The 24,440-nt window shown below is 42.6% G+C and overlaps 1 protein-coding gene across 2 annotated transcripts in view; it reads right to left on the minus strand.

The window, feature by feature from the left end:
- ACVR1 (activin A receptor type 1) overlaps positions 1 to 24,440 on the minus strand; it is a 127,081-nt gene that overhangs the window by 21,389 nt on the left and 81,252 nt on the right. For both annotated transcript variants that reach the window (XM_082841842.1, XM_082841843.1), the window contains exons 4-7: positions 16,210 to 16,473; positions 13,811 to 14,022; positions 10,184 to 10,283; positions 6,037 to 6,183 (exon numbers count right to left, since the gene is read on the minus strand). In XM_082841842.1, the coding sequence (XP_082697968.1) occupies positions 6,037 to 6,183; positions 10,184 to 10,283; positions 13,811 to 14,022; positions 16,210 to 16,473 (723 nt within the window). The remainder of the gene's footprint in view (positions 1 to 6,036; positions 6,184 to 10,183; positions 10,284 to 13,810; positions 14,023 to 16,209; positions 16,474 to 24,440) is intronic.

The following is a 24,440-nucleotide window of genomic DNA, read 5'->3' on the forward strand; positions in this document are numbered from 1 at the left end:
TCTGGGCTTTCTATCCTGTTCCATTGATCTGTATTTCTGTTTTTGTGCCAGAACCACACTGTTTTGATTACTGTACCTTTATAGTAGAGTCTGAAGTCAGGGAGCCTGATTCCTCCAGCTCCATTTTTCTTTCTCAAGATTGCTTTGGCTATTTGGGGTCTTCTGTGTTTCCATACAAATTGTGACATTTTTTTGTTCTAGTTCTGTGAAAAATGCCAGTGGTAGTTTGATAGGGATTGCGCTGAATCTGTAGGTTGCTTTGCGTAGTATAGTCATTTTCACAATGTTGATTCTTCCAATCCAAGAACATGGTATATCTCTCCATCTGCTTGTATCATCTTTAATTTCTTTCATCAGTGTCTTATAGTTTTCTGCATACAGGTCTTTTGTGTGTCCTTAGGTAGGTTTATACCTAGGTATTTTACTCTTTTTGTTGCGGTGGTAAATGGGAGTGTTTCCTTAACTTCTCTTTCAGATTTTTCATCATTAGTGTATAGGAATGCAAGAGATTTCTGTGCATTAATTTTGCATCCTGCTACTTTACCAAATTCATTGATTAGCTCTAGTAGTTTTCTCGTAGCATCTTTAGGATTCTGTTTTGTATAGTATCATGTTATCTGCAAACAGTGACAGTTTTACTTCTTCTTTTCCGATCTGGATTCCTTTTACTTCTTTTTCTTCTCTCATGGCTGTGGCTAAAACTTCCAATACTATTTTGAATAATAGTGGTGAGAGTGGGCAACCTTGTCTTGTTCCTGACCTTAGAGGAAATGGCTTCAGTTTTTCACCACTGAGAACGATGTTGGCTGTGGGTTTGTTATATATGGCCTTTACTATGTTGAGGTAGGTTCCCTTTGTGCCTACTTTCTTGAGAGTTTTTATCACAAATTGGTGTTGAATTTTGTCGAAAGCTTTTTCTGCATCTATTGAGATGATCATATGTAAACCACATGATATTCATCTTTAATAACTTTCTCCAAAATGAATATCCCAAACTATAGAAGCACCACTCAAAAGAAACTAAATTACTGCTATGTATTTGCGTAGCCTTCACCGATTCCTCTGGCCAAGGGAGAGCAGCATCTGATTGACTGAGTGATTGATTAAATAAATAAATAACTACAATTTATTCTCTCACCTTCTCTAAGTCCCCAAGTTCTTAGAGAAGGATTTTTGTCTGTCCTGTTAGTTAGGCTCTAGACCTTCAAGAAAACTGACTTTTAAATAAGTAAGATTTTTTATAAAACTATTTACCACTCAAGTGTGAATTGTACAACTACATTTGCTTCAACATGCTAGACAATTTTTATGGGACTTTTGTATTTTGAGTCAAAGCACTCTACTGTTAGTGGAGACTGAACAGGTGCCCATACACTGGAAGCCTGGCCCAGCCATTGGACGTGTTCATAACACTGAGAGAACGTGATAAGCGCAAAAGCCTCTTACATAACAGCCAAAGTCATCCTCCCAGGTGCCTCATAAACTAAAATAAAACCCCAAATCTTAAGTGAGGTAAGCAGTGCCCTTGTAAGCCTCTCACTGGCAGTTCTCGTGGGAACCAGGTGCTGGGCAGCTCTGATACCTGAGGAGTGAGGCCACCATGCTGGGGAGCACAGGGCTTGAGAGTGTTGGACCCCAGAGCCAGACTATTGGGCATCCACACGGCTCACCATCCTGAGCTGGGTGATCCCACATGTGTCACATAAAATCGTCACCTTGGTTTCCTCATTTATAAGATATGGATAGCACCGTCCTGTATCTCAAAGGGTTACTGTGAAAATAAAGAGTTATTGTAGGTAGAATGTTTCATATGATGCCTACCACACAGTAAGTGTTCAAGAGTAGCTGGTTACTATTATAGTTCAAAATAGTCCTGGGTTCAATTACAGCCCCAAAGTTTGTAATTTAATATCTTTTTCAGGTAGTTTCCTTCACTTCCAATTGGTCTCAAGGAATTCTGACTGATTAAATGGCTAAGCAGTACCTTTTAAGAGTATGTGGCAGTTCTGGAGATGGAGGGTGGTGACGGTTGCACAATATGACTGTACTTAAATCTCGCTTATATGATTAAAATGGTCAACTTAATGGATATTGTACCATTTCTTTTAGTGCTATAATCGCTCTTAAAAATTTATTTTATTGAAGTAGAGTTGATTTACAATGTGTTAATTTCTGCTGTACAGCACAGTGATTCAGTTATACATATATATATACATATATATATATATATTCTTTTTCATATTCTTTTCCATTACGGTTTATCACAGGATCTTGAATATTCCTGTGCAATACAGTAGGACCTTGTTGTTTATCCATCCTATATATATTAGTTTGCCTCTGCTAATTCTAAACTCCCCTACTCCCCTCTCCCTTGGCAACCACAAGTCTGTTCTCTATGTCTGTGAGTCTGCTCCTGTTTCACAGATAAGTTCATTTATGTCATATTTTACATATAAGTGATATCATATGTACCATATTTTTTCTTTTTTAAAGAGTGTAAGATGAGACTTTGGAGTGAAATTGTCATATTAACTGAAACTCCCTGGTTTCAGTCATGAGGAAAAGGATGCTCAGAAACATATAACTTTGGCCCAGAGTCACAGAGTGGGCCTCTAATGATGCTGAGAATAGAAACTGGCTTCCCAAACTCCCAGACGCTGTTCCAACCACCAAACACAGCCTCCCGTCATTCACTTCTCTGCTGACTTCTACACCAGACACAGCAGAAGGAACAGCTGAAATCCAAACTAGTCATTGGAAAGATATCATTTTGGGGGGGATAAACAATGAGGGCCCATAATTTTATACGTGTGTGTAATTTAATTATGTATTTCGAGGGGGCTAGAGTTAGCAATACTCAAGGGTGGGGGAAATCATGATGTGATATTCAAAACAATCTTTTGATAGGAAAGAAAATGTCACAGAAAACCTTAAAGTCTCTACATCCAAAAAAACTGCTAAGGCAGGGAAAGAAGTTTAACCAAAAAAAAAGGTGGTACATTTCTACGAGCTGTCTCAACTAAGAGGACCGACTACACAGTAAAATTAATCCATACAGCTGTAATTATGATGAGAGTAACAAGATCTCATGAATTCACAGTTTCCATGGATCATTATGTAACAAGAAGTGGACAATGTTTTGCCTTCTGTGATCACACTAAGGGAACCTAACTTCCCTCACATGAATCATACTGCAAAGGTGACTTTCAAATTTCCTGCGTGATTAAATCCAATTTAATCAATATTTACTAAGCACCTACCACGTGCAGGGAACTGTCCTCAGGACTGGGTGTGAAAGCAGAAACAATGGAAATAATTCTTGTACTGGGTGTACAGTGGAGTGGTATCACAGGTCATTTAACTCAAGAGCATGGATAAAGTGACTACTTGCATAGCACGGCAACATCTAGAGCGTTTTGATCAATGAGCCCATAAGCCCATGAGCCCATGAGAAGAGAGGGGCTGCCTGAACATGCCCTTCCTTCAGTGAGTCTCAGACCCCACGTGCTTCTCAGAGTACGTGCACCTGCCCGTTAAGAGTACTTCTACTAAGATGTGACACATATATACAATGGAATATTACTCAGCCGTAAAAAGAAATGAAATTGAGCTATTTGTAATGAGGTGGATAGACCTAGAGTCTGTCATACAGAGTGAAGTAAGTCAGAAAGAGAAAGACAAATACCGTATGCTAACGAGTCTGTCATACAAAGTGAAGTAAGTCAGAAAGAGAAAGACAAATACCGTATGCTAACACATATACATGGAATTTAAGAAAAAAAAAGGTCATGAAGAACCTAGGGGTAAGACAGGAATAAAGACACAGACCTACTAGAGAACGGACTTGAGGATATGGGGAGGGGGAAGGGTAAGCTGTGACAAAGCGAGAGAGAGGCATGGACATATACACACTACCAAACGTAAGGTAGATAGCTAGTGGGAAGCAGCTGCATAGCACAGGGAGATCAGCTCCGTGCTTTGTGACCGCCTGGAGGGGTGGGATAGGGAGGGTGGGAGGGAGGGAGACGCAAGAGGGAAGAGATATGGGAACATATGTATATGTATAACTGATTCACTTTGTTATAAAGCAGAAACTAACACACCACTGTAAAGCAATTATACCCCAATAAAGATGTTAAAACAAAAAAAAAGAGTACTTCTACTGTTTAAAGATAAGTACTTCTTGTACATCATGACTTTTTTTTTTTTTTTTCCCATCATGACTTAATTTAACACAGCCAGTGGTTTATCTGTTACCCAACCTCAGTCTGTTCCAGTGTCAGAGGAAATATTGGGACATTTAAAGGTAATTTTGACTGTAGATGAACTTTCACCTCACACTATGACTCTAGAATCTAAGAAGCAATTCCATGAGCTAACTACCATGTGGTTAAGAGTTAGACCATCCGGTGTGATTCTCAGCTCCATTATTTAACCTGCTGGGTGATGTTAACCTCTCTGTACCTCCATTACCTTATCAGTTACAACCAGGAAAATAAGAATATCTGCCCTCTTACGGTCATGGTGAAGATTAAATGAGAAAATGTGCATGACACAAAGCAGTGCTTACTGCATAGTAACTATAGTCATTGTTGTTGTTAACACACATGCATCTAACTGCAATACAAGGCGGTCACGATAAGAGTTATATAGGAGGTAAAAAGTGCAGGAGTGCAGAAAAGCCCAAGTAAATCCCTTGGGAGAGTCTAGAAGGGAATTAAGAAGTTTTGATGAAGGAAGGAGTGGGTAGAGGGTGGAATGGGGATAGTGGGTGACCAAGAGCAACATGAATGAAGACACAGCAGCTGAATGTTCAAGGGCAATCCCAAGGAGTGACAGATATTGGAACTGACTGCACGTGGGCATATTTGTACAGGAAGTAGCAGAGTCCTCTTGGGACCCCAAAACAGGGAGTCTGGAATGCCAGGCTCAGAAGTCATAAACGTTGCAAGCGATGTGGGAGTCATCAAAGACACTCTGAGCAGAAGTGTCTCAGCTCCCCAGTGGAAGATAATTCAGTGTGGCAAGATGGACTGGAGAGGGGAGACCCATAGCAACGATACAAGTGAGGAGGCCTAGGTGATGGTGAGGGCCCAAGGGGGAAGGGCAGGGGAGAAAATGACAACAGCAACTGAGACAAGTCTGAGATGGAACATACCGCCAAACTGTTAAAGCAAACCTTTGGACAACTGTCAAGCCATGATTTGTAGACAACCTGACTCAGGCTTAATACTAACCTGGCAATACTGGAATAGAAATGAATTCTGGCAGTGGCCTTCCTATAAGCCACACCTGATCCCGTAGCCATGCAGTGGCCAACACTATCCTATAAAGAGTCCAGTTCTATAGAAACTTTATAGCCACTATTAAAGAAGCACCCCAGGCAGCACTCATCATATATGTATTAGTATAAACACATGTAGAAAAACTTTTCAAAACCAAAGAAGTCAACAGGCTAAAGGAATATTCTAACCCTTTATACTTCCATAGCAGTATTTCAATGGGCTCTTCACATATTTCACAAATGTTTCCAAGCTTTAGTTTCCAAATTAAAATGTATGCTAAATCCTTCTCTAAATCTGGGCTTTAAAAACGATGCCTTGTTTGAAGGAATGTGCATTTAATTACGATATCCCTGGGAGCTATGAATCTCTAGGAAATCGTCCAAAGATCTTTCTTCGTTTGATTCAAGTAATAAATATTCAAAAAGGGTGGGGTAAGCAGAACCACAGAGGAAGCCTTGAAGTGAACAATATGGGGCAAGTTTTTGTTATCTAAGTAACAACCTGCAGAGGAAGACTTAGCAATAACAATTTCCTTTTCATCATCCAGAGAATCTTCAAACTTAGCTTCTTCGCAGACTTACACAAGCAATTCATGTGGAAAGAAAATTAAACAGCGTATAAATGCTGATGGTCCCTATGTCACCATTTAGGAGAGACTTGCGAATTCAGACACACCAAATCTGAGAGGGCAAAGGCAGGCAATTATTTCTTCCTAGAAGAAAATTAATGAGGGGATAATTTTTGTACTTACCTAAAATATTTTCATGCCTCAGCATCACAGTGTTGTACAACTCTGTTTCCCTGAACCACGACTTCTCATCCCGGGAGGAGAAGATCTTCACAGCGACATTCTCCCCCTGCCAACTGCCCCTCCACACCTCACCATACCTGCCTTTCCCTGTGGAAAGCAACACAGAGGTGACATTGGACAGTAGAACAGGACAGGTAGCCAACGAACTTCATGCTAGCAACTCTTAACCCCTCCCGTGGAAAAACACAACTCAGGGGTATAAATACCACTACTTTTTGCCTGTAAAGACATCCAAACATAAGGTGGAAACTGCCCCTCCCGGCCACACCCTACTGTGCTATCAAATGAAACACTCTCAGAATCTGCATCTGTACAATGAGCTGCTAATTACAAAGTTTACCTTTACATTCCTCTGTGAAAAGGTATGAAATGCATATGGTTTGTAAAAGCACATGAAAGTGGGACTTCCCTGGTGGTCCAGCGGATAAGACTCCGCGCTCCCAATGCAGGGGACATGGGTTTGATCCCTGGTCAGGGAACTAAGATCCCACATCCCACACGCCACACGGCGCGGGCAAAAAAAAAAAAAAGCACATGAAAGTTAGTAAAACTTAGAAAATGGTACAGATTATTAGATTTCAACGTTGATGAAAGCCAAAAAGCGTGTATGGGGCTTAACTGAGTAACTTACTTGATTCCTTCCCTTAATAAAGGATCAACATCGGCATTTTCTAAGAGTCCACATTTGTGAATTTACATATGCATTTATATTTTTCACAAAAGAGATCACTGAGTTTGAGATATGTGTTCTGAAGGATTAACACACACACGCACACACACACAGAGCAATGCTGTGTAGGAGATCGACAGACAGCCACTGCCGTCCTTAAAGGATTTCTTGGCGGAGGATATATTTCAAAAGAGGATTTGCAAAGTCTTAAACACATAATCCCAGAACAGTCCCGATTTCTGACACTGGTCATGGGTGTTCGCCTGCAAGACAGTCCCTGTGATGCCACAAGTGGGTGACACTGAAAAGGCCACTTGGAGAAAACATTTTCAAAAAACGGTGACGAGTTGTGATCTGATCTGAGGAGTTCGTGCCCCCTCCTGCAGCCCCAGCACAACTGTCAGCTTGTCAACTACATGCTCTTTTGCATTAGTCACTGGTATTTAGTAGGGACATTGCTTATGGTAAGGGAATCTGGATTGAGCAGTTTTGATTATGTTTTTTTTTTTTTGCAGTACACGGGACTCTGTTGTGGCCTCTCCCGTTGCGGAGCACAGGCTCCGGATGCGCAGGCCCAGCAGCCATGGCTCACGGGCCCAGCCGCTCCGAGGCATGTGGGATCTTCCCGGACCGGGGCACGAACCAGTGTCCCCTGCATCGGCAGGCGGACTCTCAACCACTGAGCTACCAGGGAAGCCCTTGATTATGTTTTGATTATGTCTGCTCCCGTTTTTCTCCTTAATGACAGGTAGGTGATCAGGGAGGTTGGGAGGAGGAGGGAATTACCGCGAGACTGGGGGGATCGACACGGGGTATGATCAAGGTGAAGGCAGACGTGGCACCTGGAAAACGATGCAGCAGGAGATACGAGTTGCAGGGCAGCGGGGCTTTCTACCAAGGCAAGTGGCTGCTGGGAATCCCAGCTGGTAATAAGCTGCTGCAGCAGCACCTATATATACAGGAATGCAGCTCTGTGCTGGAAAACTAAGTCGCTGAGAACGCAAACATGGAGAGAGAAAGCATGTCCGTCCAGGAGATTATGTCTGTACATAATCAAAACATAATCAAAACTGCTCAATCTAGATTCCCTTACGATAAGCAATGTCCCTACTAAATACCAGTGACTAATCCGAAAGAGCGTTAAATGAAGCCAGTAAGTGGTCTTTTGTGGGCCACTGTCAAGTCACAAAAATAGTATTTAGTGCAGGATTAATTGGAATAAAGTCATAGCAATTGCCCAGCATTTGTAGTTTAAGATGAAGGCTAGTGCTAAGATCTACAAAATCGACTGCTACAAAAGAGAAGGCTCATCTATTCCTGCCTTTGGTTCCATTCTGTATCTTTATTTGCCCTTTGTCCTCATATTCTCATTAGGAAGGAGAGAAAAATATCCCAGAGCCTTGTGGACATTACTATACAGTTGCCTTAAATCCTTTGTTTTAGAGCAAACAGAGATAGATGTCAGCATAAGTAGACAGAATTGAAACAGAAACCTACTTAAATGGTTTTCAAAGGCTGTTAAGTTGTCAAATGCTTTTTGCAAATGCAACCTTATGCAGAAGTCCCTGAAAACAGAAGCAGAGCTGCCCAAAAGTCCTGGCCATGGAGACCCAAAAGAGGGGGGGGGGTCCCCTAAAGCACCTGAAATTTGCAGATTCATTGATCACCATCTGTAACAACGGATCCAGTCCAACTTCTCATGTTTTTCAACCAAAAATGGTAACATCCGAACAGTTCATTACATACATTTTTATTCAAGCCTGTACTACTTGAACACCAACTAGATGCTACTGAAAGGCACGGCTCTTTAGCACGTTGAACCAATAAAATGCTATAACTGAACATAAACTATTTCAAAATATGCTGAAGAATATCTATACAACCGGAAACACTATGCATTTTTAAAGGTGCAGTATTATTTTGCCCTTTGGACTCTGGGGTCCATCTCTGAGGACCGGTCATGAGAGCTGCTGCTCTGTGAATGGTGAGTGGCCATGGGACAGGAGGATGGGGGGTAATGTCCGCCTTCACTTCTTACCCCTACCCAGGTACCCTTGTTCATAATCAAATAGGATGTTAGCTGGTACAAGAGGACAACTCTGGTTGTAAGCAGTGAGCACACTGGGGGCTTTTCCATTTTTAGTTTCTCTACACACAGTCCACCGTGGAGGAGAAGCATGAAGCTGGAGTTCAGAAACAGTTGCAGTAGCTACAGACGTAGAGAAAAGGCAACAGGCTCCTGCTGGCCACCTGTGTGCCTGAAGGTGGCAGTCACTTCTACTGCCTCTGCCCGCCACCCCCTTCCACTACTGCATTTGGGGGTGTCCTGGTTTCCATGAAAACAGGAAGAAAAGTCAGAGGATAGCAGCCAAGTGGTGAAGGCAGCCTATGTTGGCCCGTCACCTCCCAAAAGCAAAAGATGATATGGCAAGAGATGCAAAGCCAGCCCCCCAAAACTGGGAGAACCAGGAGAGTATGGAGATGTTTCTAATCCATCATTGCTACTGTGGCCATCCCTGCATGCCATCTAAAGGAGAAATTAATGAAAACTGTCATGTGACTTGCAAATGCCCACCTCATAAAACTAAAACTAATAAAAATCAGGACTTTAAAGAAAAAAGCATTTGCACCACGTTCCTAGAGGGCAATCCGGCAATATATAAGACAAGCCATAAAAAGTCACAAATTTTGACCCAGGAACCCCAATTCCTAGAAATTTATTCTGCGTACTCAAAAGAAGCAACATGTGCAAAACATTTTTCAAACAGTATTGTTAAAGTTATCACGCAATAGACAATTACATAATCTTTAAAATACCTGTGATGTGTACAAATACATGAAAATGTGTGTGAGCTTAAAACTGAAAACAGGGACAAATTATACACACACTATGATTATATCTCTATACAGATATGTTCCAATATGGGAAAAAATGTGAGAGGCCACAGAGAAATGTACACAGCTCTTATTTAAATAAAGCAGTTATGAAGGGTAGCTTTGGTACATTTATTTCATTTTTTTTTAAGGCAGGGGAATAGTGAGGAAGTATAAAATTGCAATAATCAAGTTTACTGTCCAAAAGCCGACTTACCTCAGATTCCCCAATGCCTATGGTCTGGAGCAGCCGTGTTAGTTCATTTTCAAGCATTCCCGTCATCCGGAAGGGTCTACTTAAAACTGAAATCTTTTGACTGGGCACTCTGTATCCTGCCTAGTGGATACTAGTTCTTTGACAAGAACTTCACCAAGTTCAAGTGCTCCAACACAAGTCACAGATTAGAGGCATACTACCACATGGCTACCTCACATCTCCTGACGTTTAACAAGCAAGAGGCAACACGAAGCAGATTTTCCAAGGTCCATCCTACTTCTAGAACCACGGCACATAACCCGCAAAGAAAGGGAAAAAAGAATTACCAACACACTCCAGCAGTGTGATCTGACGAGCTACTGTTCTTTGTACCAGAAAAGGAAGACCAGAGCCGCTTCCCGACGTACACGAGTGATCCAATAAATCCTGCGGTTCAAAACAAGGAGAAAGAGAAAGTATTGAGGAACTGCTCCCAGGTTAGAGTATGAGCGTGCACGTGGGTGTAACTGGCATGGAGGCAGTGGTCTTGGACACATGGCCCGTTCGTGTGCATGGAAAGCCCCACTGGAGGAAGAACTGGTTTCACTTCTTAGGAAAACCAGAAGCTAGCCCTTTCCCTAATATGGGATAGGTTTTCCTGAGGGATGAGTAGTCCTTTCTTGTATCCAGAGTTTTAGAAGAAAATATATAAAGAAAGAAGCTGAGTGGACAAAGTCAAAGATGTTAATTAAAAAGTCCAACATGCAGGGCTGAGCCCAAGGGGAAACAGTAGCTAGAAGAGAAAATGGGAGCAAAAATCAAAGGCCTTCAAGTCCAAGAGCTGAGCAAAATTGACCATGTTCGGCCCTGCCCAGAATACCTATCAAAGGATGCGCTTTAGTTGACATGCCAAGGAACTCTAATAAGGAACAAACAAATTAGGAATAAGAACCAAATGACTCTAATGTTGTTTGTCTTGTAAAGACCCCAGTGGCCGTCTGAGTCCTCAGACTGGTACACTCGAGCAGAGAGGGCTACCTGGATGGAGGTTACTAGGTAGGTGGGGAACAAGAATCACAAAATTAACACCTCTATGTCATTTCTCTCTTTTTTGTTAACAGTTGTCTACTTTTAAAAAAAAAAAAAATTTTTATTGAAAGACTCTTAAATTCTGTAGTGCTTTACAATTTTCAAAAGTTTCTCACACGTGATTTCATATACTGTACGTCATTCTCAATGTCAGTTACCCACAAAGCAGAGAGAAAAAATACGACTTTCATTGAAACATAAAACCATGCCCCAAATCTACTTCTAAAAATGAACACACTGCAAAAAAGATTCCCAATTAGTTCATTCATAAATTTTCCCTTCTTACTCTCAGTGCAAGCCAAGAAGCAGAAGCATTTTTGAATCGGGAATGGATTATCTATAATAAACAATATTGTGCCCATGGTGATCGTGGGAAGGTTGCAGTAATGTTGATCTAACACTCCCCAAAGCTGTCCTTTCCCAAACATTTTAGCTGGCCTGTTACATGAATACATTGCCTTGTTTGAGTTTCATTGTCTTTTACTTACTCTGGGCACCACTGTGAAGTACCGTTGATCAGCAAAATTACCAAAACCTGAACATCTAAAGGAAGAAATTTAGAATCCTTAAAAGCCGCAAAATGGATATTCAACAAGAAACTGAATGTAGATGAAGTAGAGTTTCACATCTCCCTACCTCTTTTGCTGTTCGTTTTTCTCTTTATTCATTCAATTTTTTTGAGAGAATAATTCTGAAATTACTATAGAACTAATGTGTTGTTTTTTCATAATGTACAATCCTAGTTCTAAACCTAGTTCATAGACTTCAGGGTGGGCGGAATCGACCAAAGACTAACAAACATCTACTTCAACTCTTGGATCCCAAGACTTCTTTTTCAGTGTAGGAGAGCTGTTTAGTAAGGTACGCATTGCTGAGTCATATAAATGAGAATATCACTTAAATAAGCAAGTATGTAGACCAATAATGACAACTTGTTTTTAAACAGTGTTGTTTACTGTGTCATTATATCGTGATATACTGTCATCTAAAACGGTTGAGTTGAGAAGACTATTTTAGCATATTTGAAAGCATTCTGCTTTCAAAATTATAGAAGCCATTTAAATAATAATTTACACTAGAGATTCCTATCAGTGCCCAATGTGATTAGTTATGTTAGCAGTTCTGAGGAACAAAGTTCTGACTACTGCTAGAGTTTTGTCAAGATTCAGCGTTGCACCGTCCTTGCTCCTAACTCAATGAATTCATTTAATTTGCCTTAAAACTTGAAACAAACTTCTAAATACACTTCTAAAGAAAAACTATATTTTTCTACTTTTTGAATGAAATGTCCTTTTCTCCTCTTTTCCCAGTTTCACTGTAGCACAATTAAATAGGTAGGTAAAAGGAAGCTAAACAAGGTTCCTTCCCCTTTTTTTTTCATACAAAAAAAGTACACTTGACTGTGGTCCAGTCATGGGGAAGGCAGTAGGATGGGATATTTCCCAGCCTGTATCAGCCACCATCAAATGTTTTAATAACTCGCCAAGGGTAGTAGTCCAGGTGTAGCACCTGAGCTACAATGACTGGTGAGGGCAAGTCTTCTCCAGCAAAAAGGCTTAACTGCAGAACTCCCGGACACTCTTAAGTCTGTCATCTAGCAGAACAAGACTTAATACAGATGATCTTACGTGATGGCATTAAATAACACTGAATCACATTAAAAGCTACCACCTTGACCTTTCAATTCACCAGTCTTTCAATTCACCAGCCAATGATAAGGAGAGTCTCGATTTAGTACTGGCATGACTTTAACATCTTTCTAACACAAATCTTCACCTTTTTTTAAAGGGGGCATCCTACTCAGCACAGTACCCCTGTAGAATGTTATTACTTCTCCTTTCGGCACTTGATGGTAACCTATTCGATAGCATGCAATCCCTTTTCTCACTTAAAGTTTAAAGGTGCTTTAAAATTAACACTTGACAAACAATTTTAAAAAGTGAAAAAAGGAAGACAGTTGCTTTCAATGTGATTTCATCATTTTAAAATGTGCAAAAGAGTAACGTTAAAACATACAAGTACAATGGTTCCAAACCCTGTGCTAGGGTAGCTGCTAGCCACACGTTGACACTGAGACAGTGAAATGTGGCTGATCTGAACCGTTAGGTGCTGTACGTATAAAATACACAGATTTTTAAAATTTAGTTTAAAAAAAAGATGCAAAATATCTCATTAATAATTCTTTAATTATACGTTGAAATGATAATAATTATATATGTTAGGTTAAGTATATTCTTAAAATTAGTATCACCTGTGAGGTTTTTTTAAACTTTTTTTAAGACGGCTACTAGAACATTTTAAATTACAGATGTGCCGCACGTATTGCTATTGGACAGCACTGGTTTAACCAAATGAGTGCAGTCCACAAGGGGGCGGCACAGGAGCACGAAAAATTTCATAGCTGCTTTTATGGATGTCAGGTTTTAAAAGTCTTAAATTACAGGGCGCTGAAATAATCTAAAAGGGAAAGTGATTTTTAACATTAAGCAAAAGGTGCTTTTTTTTGAAAGCACTTTTACTGCTAAAAATAGAGGAACTGAGTACCATAAATTCCAAGCCCTCCCCCACCATCAAAATTATAGGCAACCATTGTCTGTCCCTGTCCCCTTTACTCCCAAAAGAAAAATAACTACCAAGGATCGACTAAAATAAATCCACTCCCTCCTTTAATGTAAATGTCTGTCTAAAATAAATGTTCTCAGGTAGAGGAGACTGAACTCACATAGGGGTGCCGGCATATACTTGCTGAAGACATAAGTGACCAGGAGCATGTGTGCACTCACTGTCCAGTCACCAGTTTACTGGTCAGCATTTCGTGCTTGAAATAAGAAAGCATCTTCAGCCATCTGCGTTATGCTCGGGGTCCCCTGGGGCCACAAACTCACTGCTAACGTGCTGTCTCCGACATTGGTGGTGATGAGCCCTTCGATGGCGCCATACTCCACATCTCTGGGGTTGAGGCGTTCTTGGTTGCGCCTTTTAAATTTTCGGAGAGCAACTCCCAGCAGGCAGGCTAGAAGGCAGACTGCAAACACTACAGACAGAATGATGAGGCCAACCTCCAAGTGGAAATTCTGTGTTCCAGGAAAGGATTTCCCTGGAGATGGGAGAGAGAAGGGTAACTGGCCGTAAGGCTCATTGTTTACGTATTATTTAGCATAACCAATGCCTGACATGTAGCTCGCTCCTGACCCTGACCACACAGTCTCACCAGCCACAGAGTGTTGAAACTGAAAGACTTCCTAATACCTGGCCAACGGCCCAGTCATTTAACCATGATTCATTTAGACACAATAGGAGTTTGAAAAAATTCCACTGAGAACCAATTTATTAACGCATCTATGTGAAAAGTGTTTTTAAAATAGAAAGTACTACACAAATCTCTGATACTATCCTTATTAACCTGGATTTGATCTGTAAGGATGTTTTACCATCAAGCCCTTACGGACAGACACTGTGCTGTAATATTCCTACGAGAAAGTGCTATCTGAGTTAAGACCAAATGATCCAATCTGTGGTCTCTCTCTTCAATGTATCTTGGAGGTCTACTGCTGAATTCTCATTGCTATTACATCAGGATTTCTGCCTAGGAACCTATTCATTCACCTGTTCTCTAACTCGCTTATTCAACATTCATTCACTCACTCAAAACGTTCTACCCTTGATTCACTCACTCACCTAATCACTCATTCACTCTCTGGCTCAGACATTATTACACACCCATTCAAACATTTGTGCATTCACGCGAATACTCACATGTCACTCGAGCAAATATTCACTTTTGAGTTAAATCAAAGTTTCTCAGTTGCATAGTGAAGGTCCATAATTAAAAGATCCCAAGGCGATAATCACCTCTGAATTTCAGACCCTTTCCTGACATCACGTCACCAAGCCCTGTTCCCCACGTATGCCTTACTCTTTCCACGTCCCTGGCCTCTTCAGCCATCCAATCTCAAGCCGAACTTCCTTTATAAATTTCTTTTAACTTTCCAAATCCAAATTAATCAACAACTTGGCACATGTCACTTGTATGATGAAGTGTAAAGCTAATTATGTACAGCATTAAATTATGAATATTGCGCCTCCCTAATTAAATCAGAAATTCCTTAAGAAAATAAATTCTGTGTTACAACTCTAATCTGGCAGACTGTTCTGCAGATCAGAAACTTTTCACCCTGCAGATATCATTTCTACATGAATGCGGACATTTCTTCATGGTCCATCCACTCTATTAATAACAAACTCACAAGGTTTAAGAATTTATCCCATCAAGTACCCTTTTAGGTTTAACCATTAAATACTTGACCTCGCTTATAAAAACATCTCTTTTTATTAAAAACTCTCTTTTACTATTGAACCCTATTTGCTTATCAGACTTTAACCTTTTCTATATGCCTTAAGGTCCTCACCATAACTTCAAAAATTATGAATTATGGAACATGATCTTGTATCAGTTTTTCACATTTTTCTGTCTCCTCCCTTTCTGGCTGACATTTCTCGCCGTGGATGCTCTTAGTAGCCTCTCCTACCGTTTATTTCTTCTTTTGTGAGTGCAAAATTGGTGAAGTATGTCTATTAAAAATGTACTATATATTAAGAGAATAAATTTGGCTTGGAATGAGTCTACAGAGACCAAGGTACATTCATGTTTGTAGGGACTCTGAGAGAGCAACTTAGGGCTCATTGTATGAGGAAACAGTTTCAGAGGAGGACTGAAATCCATATTGACTATAATACGGAGAAGATTCCACATAAACTACAAGGTTGATGTGAAACCTCACCCAGCTTCAAGTTTCAGTGGTAGATTGCTGGGCATCAGATGGGTGATAGATTGCAGGGCATAGAGGTTGTCTCCTTCCTCATAAAGAAGGGAAGGTATTCCACTCAGACATCATAGTCTTATGTTCCACTTTCCTCCCTACACACTCAACACAGATATGAGCATTTACAAAGCAGAACTGTCTCAGAAATTATGACATCATAGCTCCTTTCAGAAAAGGATGTCAGGAGCTGTTCACCTGCTCATGACCACCAAGAGAGATCTGGTCAGCCAAGCCATCCCCAAGGCAGACATCACCGTGCTCACTTTCCCAAAAACATCCATCCTCCTTGTAGATTCCAAAAGGCCATGCCTTTCTCCTCCTCACCAGAGGGACTTCCCTTGTCACCCACTGTTGGAAGAGCAGGAGGAAAGCCTTCTGGCTACTTACATCTTTAACCCACACAGAATCAGGACAATACTAACAAAGACCCTTGATCTAGAAATAGAAAAGTCCATGGGAACCTTTAGTGGGCAGCTGGGCAGTGATGTTCCTGTTACACCAGTCCCCTTGGCAGCACTCCACAGCTTGGCCGGGTGACGGCGGGGTCTTACAGGTCATCTTCCCCTGCTCATAGACCTGGAAGCAGCCTTTCTGGTAGACGTGGAAGCCATCGTTTATGCTCAGCGAGGAAAAGCACTGCTGGCCTTCACAGTGGTCCTCATTTCCACAGGAGAGGCCTTCACACACACACATGTAAAGTCTAGGGTTAACCTTGGGCTTCTCATCTGCAAAGGGAAGAGAGGAAGGAAAACAAAAAAAAAAAATCACTGCATGGGTTTTAACCCCATTGGGGGAATGATACAGTCTCTCCAAGACCATTACAAACACATTAACCAAAGTCAGGTGAAGTATCACCACTGGCCATGATTTCCATATTTTTGCTGTCTTGTAACTCTCAGCTGACCAACCACCAAATAATAATCACGTCTCAAGATACGAATGTGTTGATATAAGCTGGGTACTCTTTTATATCCTACACTAGGCCAAAGAATGATTATGATCTGTCCACAGGTTTCTGAAAATGAACTTCTCCCACTGTGGTTTTCATGGTATCTTTGGTCTGATGGGCTCTCACATCCCGATTCTTGAACCAAAATAAAATGTTTTACCAGAACGTAATGCTCATCACCTTTATTTTGTGTTTTAAAACAAGGCTCCTAAATACATGGCGTCTGTCAATACCAGCTCCCGTTACCTCCACACGAGCCTCCATCAACTGCTAATACAGGATTGCTGACATTGCTGCCGTCACCTGTCTGCTTCAGAAACACATCAGTACAGTAAGAGTTCCCAAGGATGCACGGTCTATACTTACATATCCATATTATCAATATTTTCAGCTAAATGTCTCGAGTAATTTTTCAGTAGTACAACACTGAAGTTTTCACATTAATTACGAGGCTAAACACTGCTTAAACCTTTTCAACTGGCAGAAAAAAGTTGGCACCAATTATTGAGGATGAGGGCACAAAAAGACAAAGGGAATAAAACAGTGTCTCAACAGTAAGGTAACAAGTGGGACCAAAGGAATAGCCCACACAGGTGGGTCCAAGGTGCAACATGGATCATCAGTGAATCACACTGAACCAGACCTCCTAACTGCCTCTTTCTGAAAACACTCATTTGCAGTTTCACCTTTCAAATCACTCTTTCTTTTCCCCTCTTTTGTTAGAATAATTAGTTCAGACTTGCGGGTCCCGGTCCCAACAGTTTCCACCAGCGGGGGAAGGAAAGTGAAGACAGAATGTAAACAGCCAAGTCCCAGAGGCCACTGATTAGCCTGATGAGACCACTTTCACCAAAGCACTGTTCATATAAAGAGAGTCAGCTCTCAAAACTCCCTCCGAAGGTCTACAGCACAGACAGGCTGCCTTCTAATCCCTGAACCCTCTGCAGCAGGTCTGTGAGAGAACTGCTGCTTTCTTAAAATATAACAGGTTGGATGGCTGTGCTTTCAAGAGGAGACCTTAAGGTAAGGTCTTTGAAAATGTCAAGTTCATTTACACAGATCTGTGTGGGTGTGTGTAGAGGTGTGTGGGTTATCTCAGAAAGAGAAAAAGCATTCTTCATCTTTCTTCTTCCCTCTTCAAAGGAGTGAAAAATAGTTCACTGCCCACTGTAATGTGGGTGCCTTGTCCCACAGAGTAAGGGCATGCAGACACACAGACATGAGCCTTCTATTTATAATTGACTTGCTAGGTCTTTTGAAAACCACAAGGGGCTCATCCAAGAGCAAAGACATGCCCGAAAGCAGAAAATCCAAAATAGCCGCTGACAGTATATGTGTGTCACCAGACCCACCCCCGAGGATCAAGAGCCCGCAGACATTTTTAATGAGCAATAACTTTAATGAGCCAAGGGACGGTCTTTACTTCTCCCTGCCTAGAGAAATCCAAGAGAAATTCCAGCACCAAGCTATTTCTATGAGGATGAGAAACATATATATCTGTTGACATAATCCAGCAAAAAGTTTACACTTGCCAAAAGCAAGTTGAAAGATAATATTTCTAGGGAGTCTAGACATGCTTGCCACTCTCAAATGGCACAAAGCTGGGCTGAGAGTTGCCAGCTATGCTGCCCAACAGGTGATGATTCTTTGGAGGGAAAGGGATGGGTGGGGTGTGGGGCAGAGTTAGTGGTGTCATATTGATTTGTGAGCACAGCAGAGAATTAAAAAGACTATATTCAAAAACTGGGCAATAAAGCAATTTATGTGAATTTGACACACAAACATGTACTTCAAAACCCTAAATAATTGTTAAAGGTCACTGATATCCAAAGATACATACTTAACACATTAAGGAGGCTGTACCTATCGATGCTGGGTTGGGGAGGTGAGGTTAGTGTTAGGATGAAGGGGTAAAGTGAGAATAATATAGGAGAGGAGCTGATCACAGGCTGATAATGAATTGAGGAGTATGAATCATTCACTCGCTGCACCTACGGTCCCCCAGGAACAACAGCAAACAATAACTGTAGACCATACAGGCTTCACTCATCACTGATCCTATGGGAATGGATGGTCCAGGGTACCAAAGAATTAATGACACTCTGTGGTTCAAATAAAAAACTGTCAATTAAAAAAAATAACAACAGTAATAATTTCTCTGGTGTGCCCTCAGAGTGAACTCTGCTCTTAAAGTTCCAGCCCAAACTGAACTCTATGTGCACAGGTGCAAGAGGCCTACTGCCTTTCCAAGGTCTCCAGCTTTTGAAAGGATGTGGGGACTGTCTGACAGATGTTTAAACTGTAGCCTAGAGAATTTTGCCAGAATTGAGCAGCCTCAAGTAAATACCATCTTGAGTAAGATTCAACCCACTACAGGCAACTCTGCAGGGCATCCAGGCTTAATGAGGCATAGATCTTAATCAGATCTTATCCTGTGGGGTCATAAACTAAGTCGAAAACCAAGGTTTTCACATCTTCCCCACCACAATCAGGAAAAAGGGAAAAAGAGGAAGAAGGACAGCTCAGTAATATGTAACAATTAACTCAATCCCTGCTATGGAGGGACCATAAGCCCAGTTCAGCAGTTAGCACATGGGAAAGTACAAAACCGACAACTTCGCTTCCTATTTTGCTTTTCACCAACATTTAATCTTCCTAATTTGTATACTCCCATATAACCAATTAGCAGAGCCCTTCGTGAATCAATTCTTTTATATACAGCCAGACATAAATGAAGACCCTAAATTCGTGAGAACGACCCCATACACCCATGCACATGTCTGCACGTACGCACACACCTCAGTTAAACGCCACTTTGGCAATTTCATCCGACAGAGTGGATTAGTCGAAGAGATGCCAAAAGGATTTTCTGAGCTAGGATTACTAATTCAACAAAGCAGGTTAAAAGCGAGGTAGGAACATTTTCAGATCTTAATATCCACAAGTCTAAGGAACACGGCAGGCCCCCCCAAATGCCTATGACTCACTGTTTTGGTCTTGTTAAAATTTAGGAATAACCATAACATGTGTGGGCCTGTGATATCTTATTTGGGGTAGCAGTGGTGGGTCGGGGAGGTGTGAGAATTATCACAAAGCTTTTTTAGGGCCCCAAGCAAGGGTCTGTGGACCTCTAATCTCTCAGGCCAGGATATAAATACTCGGCACATCAGGGAACGCCGAGGAAGGATAATCACCTTCTGTGACTGATTTTCAACAGTCCAGCCAGGAAGCACCACATCTGATATGAAGCATTTTACACCTGCCCGTGCTAATGACTAGGAGGTGCCCTGGCAGAAGGCAGCCAGTCTACACTACCTAATTGACACTCATTTAAATAATGCAGTAATGGAAACGTCAAGCCAGAGGTATTCCCTGTGCGCGGTGCTCACCCACACTGTCTGTTCTAAAGGCACCTCCCGGCATTACTCAGTGTCATGGCTGGCACCCTGTGCCCTCTGTAGCCCCAGAACCAGGCCCGTGTGAACACACTCGCAGCCCGCGTCTGGCTGGGAGCAGCAGGGAGTCCTCGGCACCACCTAGAAGGAGCCAGGGCTGGCTCTGCCACCAGAGGTACAGGCTCGGAATCCCAGGGGTTCACCGCAGCCAAAACTTTTAAAAGATTTTTCTTGTTCTGGGCGACATGCTCACCATCTGGACACACCTACTCTCACAGCCTAATCCTAAACTGGCAGAGGAAGAGGCAGAGCAAAGAGCATCGAGGACCTTCTTAAGACTGTCCACAGTCTGGGATAATCTCGTGCCTCGTAGTAAGAGGACCCGCATTTATGTCTTAAGTGGGACTGGGGCAATCTGGGCACAAGCTACAAACGGCTCTCCAGGCTCTCCCGCCCACCTGCGCAGTCAGGCACTCCAGAATACTCTAAGGCATTTAAACCGATGGCCATTCTAAATGGTGAACAGAGCCCCATGTTTCCCACTCAAGTCCTTGACAGAAAAGACAAATGAGAACGTGGTCCAAGTCAACCAGCCTGTAGCCGTGATCCCAGGAGTCAGCAAAAGAAACAGGCTGAATCTCTTGTAGGCTCATCTCAAAGCAGCACAAATAATAGGCAGTTATTAGACTACTGCTATAAAAGTCCAATAGCTCAGAACTTTATAGGCTAAAAAAGGAACCCCAAACATCCCTGGACTCTTTCCAACAGTATAAACGATTCATTCATTTGAAATGACAGCTTATATTAGGCTCATAGATATGGGAGTCCTTCCATCAGCTCCTAATCCGAGAGTGCAGCGTGGCACCTCTCCAGAATCTGAAAGCATCTGAGATCTCTGGCATTAAACAAAGGCTTACGGAAGGATTTTGCAATGCCAGGTATCACTGCCAGCAAGCCTGCTCCTAAGACGGAAACACAAAGGTCTGTCCGGAATGCCTAGTGAAGGGCATTTGATGGCCTGGCAAGAAGGCAGGCTATATGCCCAGAAATAAAAGACACCCAAGTACCTAAATGCTCTCATTATAATAAAACATCCACTTAGAGAAACCAAATCATATTTTTTTTTCCTGATCAGAAAAAATTGATACTTGGTAAAGCTGTAAAAGCCAAGAAGCAAATATGTTCCAGGAGTTGAGAGAGAGAATAGAGGCGTTTGAATAGGATCACAGACAAATTAGAATAATGACAACCAAAAACGATGGTAGGGTTTCCACGGTTTTGAACTCATCACGCCTCCACTCCAAACGTGTTCTTCCTCCAGTGTTCCCTCACTGAGCTGACCAGACTCACCCCCACTCAGATGAACAAGCTTGATTCCACGACCCTAAAAAAGGAGATGCAGGGAATTTCCTGACAGTCCAGTGGTTAGGACTTGGTGCTTTCACTGCCGTGGCCCAGGTTCAATCCCTGGTCAGGGAAGTAAGATCCCTCAAGCTGCGCAAGCTGCCAAAAAAAAAAGGGAGACACAGTGGTCACCCCAGCCTACAAAAGCCCTGGTTGACCTGCTTTCTGCCTCAGATCCCCTCAGTTCTGGGAAGGGCTCCTCCTGCTTCAGGAGCTCAGGTCCGTTAGGTGTGGAATTCCCTCCACGTGGGATGCTCGGCTCTCTCCCTGCCGACGCCCCCATCCACCCAGTGTGTGCCCATCTTCCCCCGAGATCTCACCTCACCCGTTACCTCCTCAGAGAAGCATTTGTTCACACACCCAAATGTAAGCATTTGTTCACACACCTGTCTACACTCACATACGTGTGTCTGCATGGCTGCCGACCGTCCAGGTCTTCCCTGCAGACTGTGAGCCCCATGAGGGAAGGAACGGAGCCTGCTTTGCTCACTGCTACGCTCTTCGCAGCTGCCTCAGCACTTGGCAGGAGGACAAGCCTGATGAATGTTTGTTTCAGAATGAATTTTCTCTTCACAGACAGGATTTAGAGGTGGGAAGAGACATGATGCTGGTTTTCAGAGAAGACGGAGCCTATAAAGTCTTTAAATGTCAGCAGAGATCTTCAGGCAAGGCTTAGTCACCAAGCCAGCGTGTCTGTGCAAACCCCTTCTCCCTACAGGAGCTCGCCACAGCGTCACACCTGCTCACCTCCTCGGGCTTACAAGTGTGGAAAATTAGTACTTTCTGTGGTGCGGTAGGTTTTGTGTTTGCTTGTTTGTGTGTTGGAAGAAAGAGGTACAATGCAAGAGTTCCAAAAACAAGGCATAATTTAACACATCAATAGAACAGCAAGGCTTTTATGGGAGGTCCTTCCTTGGATGACCGATTTGAGGACCTTTGGCTACGATGATGCTACGGTGATGAGGATGACCAAAACACAACAAGTGCCTTGGCTTCAGCCAGTTTAGGGACGTCCTGCAGGACTTGCCTGCTCAGCAGGGAAAAAAGATGCCCCCGGTCTCTGCTGCCCTTTTTCTCCTATCAGTGAAAACAATGGCATTTTCAGCAGGGAGTGAGGAAGAGTGAATTACATCATTTTCCCCTTCTTGCTTTGCTGAAGGTGATAAGGATTCCTAAGTCACCCTGCATTTGAACTGCTGAAGCTGCGGGGGGCGGGGGGGGGGAATAAAAAAGAATTCCATCTGTTTATTTTGTGGCTGGGCTGACTCCTGGTCTCTGAAATAATCCGTGTAAGTTAAGCCTATTGCAGCAGTCTCACCTTCTATTTCAAAGCCATAAACTCAGTCTGTGTTTAAATGACTAACAAGTTATAGAGCGCCGTGGGGTATGACCTGAGACGATACCGGTCTGTCTCTTCCATGCTTTTTATGACTCCCTGAACATAGCAAAGACTTAGCTTTAACACATATGCCGTGTCTGTGAAGCGACTCCTTCATAAGGGGGGAAATAATGACCCCTTTCTTCATTTTGTTTTCAAACTTCTTGAATCGTCGCCTCAGAGAAACAGATGATTACGAGGCCTCATGAAAAGCACCCCCCCGCAGCCCACCCCACATAGCGTTGACAATTCTTGCATCTGAGTGAAGCTCTCTACTTGTTGGGAGAGTAACAGAGAGGACCACAGACTGAAGAAGGGGAAAAAAGCTGAGGAATTATAAACATTTCAGAGAAGTCATTCCTTGTTCAGATTCAGGAGGGCCAGTGATGTGGTACCATCTATAGCATGTCTTAGGCTAGAAGCTCCGATCACAGTGTGGGCAAAGGTGTTGCTGACTCTTTCTGGTTGTCTCCCCTTCCTCCCGGGATATCTGGGGAGTGCACGGCTGCTCCAGCAAGGTTTTCCTACCCAGGCTCTACACTGAAAATTCTGGTTTTACAGGACACCCTAAACGAGGGCTCTACACGGGAACGGACAGCAGAGAAGGCCCAGCTCCCACTTCTGTTTCTCCTCCACTGCCCTACGCGACCTTTTTCTCTGGGAATCAGGGACAGAGCCTCCAAGACTGCCAACCTTTGCTCTGCTTACCAGCCGCCAGCCGCCACCACATCCCCACACCCTTTCTGGAAGCTTTCAAATCACAGAGATAAACCCTTCAAAAGATGGGCACGGCTCCAATGTGTTAACAACAGTCTTAGAATGCCAGCCTCTAGGCATCGTGGCACCCAGAGCTAAAGGCGAAAATGTCTAGAATTAGTTAATTTCAGCTAAATTCTTCCTCTCTAGCTCCCTACCCTACCCCATCCCAGAGAAAAGCGCAGAGGGAACAAGGTAATTTCCAGACTATTTTCTTTCCAGCCCCAAATGAAGCCAAAGAGATCAAGATATCCAAGGGTGAAAAGCTGGGGCAGAGCCCAAGCCTCTGATATTGCTGCTTCCCTATCTCCCAATTTCCCAGTCATGTCCCAAGGCCCTACCAGGTCCAGATCTCCATGAAAGGTCAAAGAAAGAAGGAATCCCATGTCTTCAGTCCCATGAGTACATGCCCTGTGCATCTGTATTCCAGCCTTTATAACTTGATCTTTGTCTCGCCTATCTTCTTTACCCCATCAGTCTAATTAATATGGTTCACAAGAATTCATTAACTCCCAAGTTCAACACGCTTAAGATTGGCTTCCTCATCAGAGACGAAAGATCCTACAGTCACCATAAGACAGTTGAGTGTAGGTCATTTTGAGCTTATTCTTTTTCACCCCAGAACCCACAGAAAGGCCCCAGGTGCCTACACTCAAGGTAGAACCAGAAAGACTTTCTTCAGAATACTGTGAACCAGAGCTGGCTTTTTAAACACACACGCCTTCCCCCCACACCCCAGCCTCTGTGGCACAGCACACCGTTCCCAGCTTCCACAATAATCTTGGACCTTGGCAGAAGAAAGGCAGCTAA

The sequence above is a fragment of the Leucopleurus acutus genome (assembly GCF_964270905.1).
Source record: "Leucopleurus acutus genome assembly, chromosome: 6".
NCBI lineage: Eukaryota > Metazoa > Chordata > Mammalia > Artiodactyla > Delphinidae > Leucopleurus > Leucopleurus acutus.